The sequence below is a fragment of the Glossina fuscipes genome, unplaced genomic scaffold (assembly GCF_014805625.2).
Source record: "Glossina fuscipes isolate IAEA_lab_2018 unplaced genomic scaffold, Yale_Gfus_2 60721, whole genome shotgun sequence".
Lineage (NCBI taxonomy): Eukaryota > Metazoa > Arthropoda > Insecta > Diptera > Glossinidae > Glossina > Glossina fuscipes.
Window position 1 is genome coordinate 1,124 of NW_024003039.1, and position 4,380 is coordinate 5,503.

Below are 4,380 nucleotides of genomic sequence, written 5' to 3' on the forward strand. Positions count from 1 at the left end.
TAAGTCACTGTGTTTTTTGTTGTTCAAGGATGGCGATTAATACTAACCGTCGCATCCCCTATCCGCAAGTCACTACAAATTACTAATAAGAGTCAATGAGTCAAGTAGTCCGCTTGCATTTACCTCAGGCAGCTATGGCACCAAATTGAAAGATTCTGTGTGATGAGTCGCTCTTTCATAGCGGAAGTCGCGCTCGCTTGTTCCATTGCAACCTGTCGGCTGCATTTACATGTCTATTGCGGTATGCTTAATTTAGGTTGGTAGCTGTCGCAACCTTAGTTACGATTTGCATGACATACTTATACGTAGCTTACGGCTAACAAACGTCTATCCTATTGCTATGTTTGCTCATCTTTTTCTTCAACATGGCTCTTCTTCTTTCTTTGTGCTTCTCATCCTAGGTGTACAATACTTCGCGTACGTTTCTATGGTTTTATATTTAGGTAGAATAAATGTATTTTCTGTTTCTCTGTGTTTATACATGTTTATACTTGTGAGTTTATACATAATTGGCATGTGTGATCTCTCTACATTTTAAACATAAATATTTATACCTACGTATACGTTTGCATGGCCTAACGACGCTAATACATTGCTTCTACAGTTTTATGCGCTTTTTGTTTTTCTTCTCTTTTTTTTTTTTATTTCTTCTTTTTTTTGATCGCATGTGCCTATACATGTTAAAGGTTTTATATGGCCTGACGGCGTTTATACATTTTGTGTAATATTATGTGTGTGTTTGTACTCTTTGCGCGTACGAGTATCTGTAGATTGGTATGCATTGCTATGTGTGATTCTATCGTCTATACGTTTTGCCTGATCCTGTATTGATTGTAGAGCATAAGGGTTTCTACCTGTTTATATACCCTAACGGGGTTTATACCGTAATGCATGATGTGTACGCGTTTCTACAGCCTTATGGAGTTTAACGTATGCAGATTTTGTATGTTGCTGTAGCTGTACACATTGTTAGATGTGATTCTTTGGTATATGCGTTTGCATGAGCGTGTGTGCTCATGCATTGTGAATCATAAGGGTTTCTACGTGCTTATATGACCTAACGGCGTTTGTATAGTAATGTCTAATATGTATGCGTTTCTCCTGTGTGCTTCTACGATTTAAGGTATTTTTATACTTGTGCGGGTTTTTACCTATTTCATATGGTTTTATACCGATGTTCGACTTGTGGCTGTGTTATATGATTTTACATGTTCTATGCCTATGAGCGGTTTCGTACAAGTTTTATTCATTCTAACGATCTTATACCCATTTTTCTCGTGCCTGTGTTACATATTCTATGTCTTGGAGCCATTTCATACATGTTTTGTTCATTTATCTTGCACTTACGCGGTTGTGTATATATTTTGCTGGAGGAGGTTCTTCACGCGTTGGTGACAAAAGACGTGCACGGACAGAGCAGGCTGACAGGTTGTACGCTGTGGGTAAATGTTTTGGCGGACGGACTTGTATTCCGTAAGGAAGCAAAAACGCTTCCTTACACGCGATAGCTTAAAAATTCATTAAGATTCCTATTATTTATCAGCTGTTCTGGATTCTCTTCTAACATTTTCGCCCATTCGGTGCCCTCCAGGGCTTTATCAGCAGGAGCGAACATTGTTAAATTATCCATATCGTGGAAAGCATTATCCAACCCAGAAATTTCCAGCAAACTTCTGAATATAGTGACGTTTTTTTCTTGCATAAGCGAAGATAAAGGCAAAGCGGTCTCTGTAGGCATAATAGTATCTATAACATGCACAACGCCATTTGTTCCCATAATATCAGTTTCTACGACCTTCGCTACACCGTTAATTACAATGGGTTGAGGTTGTTCTATTTCACCGCCATGCGTAGAACGATTGAACCGCATTGGTTGACCTAGTAAGTTGTAAGCGGTAGTCTTTGCCCCAGGCACTGAAGCAATTGAGCAGAAAGTTAAATCAAGCATGTGATTCTTAAGTATATCTACACAGTTAAGGAATAAAAACCAGTTAGCATCAATTTTTGGATTTTATTCAAACGAAACCTACTTGAAGCACAGCCCTTGCCTTCTTTTAAGACACGTCGTAAATGTGATTCTAGTTTGTCAAAAGCATCATCAGTGGGTACAAAGATTGTCAACGGTTTTTCCCCTTCCAATAAATCGCTTAATTTAGTCTTTTCAAGTACAGTACGCATAATTGACATATCTCTACGGTCGCGTATGATATCCATTAAATTCTTATTGACAGGTTTCATAATTCCATCCAAAGTATGGATCATACCTTGCTCGGTTGACTTATCGTGTTTTAAAATGGGTACACAGTTGGCCGTATAACGATAGGGTTCGGGGCTGAGTGATAAAGGCACTTGATAGCTGTTAATGCGTATATTCTGCCCGCCGACTTGTGTTTTAAATAGTTGTTCATTACGTACTTCATCCATGCTAACTTCACCATCAACAACATGACGTAAGAATAATTTCTTCATACCATCGTCGTTTTGCTTTTCCACCAAATTCTAAAAGCAACAAATTAACTTAATTCCAAAAATACTAATCAACAATGCATGATTAATTACACTTTCACTTTGCAATAAATCTGAATAGCTGCTGAAGGCTTCATCTACAGGCAAAAACATGGTAAGGTTTTCACGTGACATTATCATGTCATTTAGTCCACTATTTTTCGCTTTGATCACAAAGTCTTTGGCGCCTACGTCGGCTGCGGTAGATTCTACATCTTTTATCTCGATTTTATCACATGGCGTAGCATAAGCAGCATTCCGTGGACGTTCGTAACCATGACAGCATTGTCTGGTAATGGTTAAGGTTTTTTTCCGGCCGTTCTTGTTAACGCTAAGCAAATAAAACATATTTAATTTATTTTACGTGTATATTATATGATGATGACACATACACTCGCTTGCATATATATTTGCTTGGCTTTTCTACACAGGAGTTCATGCTGAAGTGGAACTGTCCAAAGTATGGCTGTTTGACTTGAACAGTGGTGTCAGTGTCATCGGCAGTTTCAGTTTTTTCGTTTCCATCATTTTCATCCATAACCTTTTCATCTTCCACTATCTAAGTGCACACGTTCGGGCTAAAAGTAATAACGAAAGGAAAACTTTTAGTTTAAGTGAGCAAAAAAAAGGGTTAAAAACACTATTGTGAACGCGGATCGTTGAACTAAACGAAGGTGACCATATAATATAACGGTAATTTTTATTTATACCTAGCGCCTTAATCATAAGAAAGACAAAATTCAAAACGAAAAAGTGAAATTCTCACACTTGTAGTGAGCAAAAATCCAAAAAACCGACGTACTCCGTGTTTATGTTGATCATTACATGTGCTCTTGGGCCGATTTAGCCCATTTCCAATACTAACTTGCGTAAAAAAATATCCAATGTTCTTCTCAAATTTAAAAACTATATATTGCTTTTTGCGAACGGAAAAGTGTAAACTGAGAATGTTTCTATCCTAAAAACCTGGGAAGTTGTCTTTTTTGCTGCTTATTCATGTGGTATAACAAATATAACTTATAACACGAAAATTTTCATGCATAGTCATGATCCTATAACTCCTGTACAAAAATGAAAAGTATTAGTCACGCTCACAAAATATTATAGCTCGTCAAAATATCTTGTACGTCTTCTATGAGTTACCGAATCAACAATCGATGTTGATAGTTGTTCATCATTGAGTAGAGCGAAAAAGGTTCAATATGAACATGAGATTTATAAAATTGACAGATGACTTGATTACAAATGTATACAGATGAGTATATTGTAAAAGTTTTTGATTTTGTTGAATTTATAGAATTTGTTATCGCAGTACACTGCTGCGGTTTTGACCCCAATCTGCTCGGCTGCAGAACGCCAAGTCTATCCGTCTCATACAGTGCCAATAGAGCTCGGCAAGAGACGGTACCTAATTTTTATAGCTCAGGCGAATTAAACGCCTTTTGACCATTAGCGAATGAAACGCTCAATTTGAATTGCTTTGAAACAATTAAAATCTTTTTTTGCCAGGTGCATTATTTATACTAAAATCTATAGGTGATTTTATGCTAACGTTATCAATTATTTTAATTAGGGCGCCTGACATCGTGTTGCATTTCGTAATGCAATTCCCAGCCAGTTGAAGTGCGACCAAATTTTTGTCTTACTTTTTTTGCTGAATTTGCATTATTCTGTCGCACTTCAAAGTGGATGCATATGACGGTATCCGATCACACTACAATATATTAAGCAGGTTATGACATCCATCACGTAACTAGAATCAATATTGTCCTTCCCGCAAATTGTTCTGGTATTTTCTTTTCGTCCAAAAGAAGAAAAAGGAAAGATGATAAAGCGCAGAGATTACGAGATGAATTTCGCAGCGTAAGAAGTGCT

The 4,380-nt window shown here is 37.2% G+C and overlaps 1 protein-coding gene across 1 annotated transcript; it reads right to left on the reverse strand.

Moving 5' to 3' along the window:
- Positions 1 to 1,480: 1,480 nt before the first annotated feature.
- LOC119643404 (transforming growth factor-beta-induced protein ig-h3-like) lies at positions 1,481 to 3,083 on the reverse strand (the record flags this gene model as incomplete). The annotated part of the gene is given in 4 exon segments (XM_038042753.1): positions 1,481 to 1,965; positions 2,031 to 2,499; positions 2,560 to 2,836; positions 2,898 to 3,083. Coding segments are annotated over 4 exon segments (1,402 nt in total), but the record flags the coding sequence as incomplete, so codon positions are not given.
- Positions 3,084 to 4,380: the final 1,297 nt, after the last annotated feature.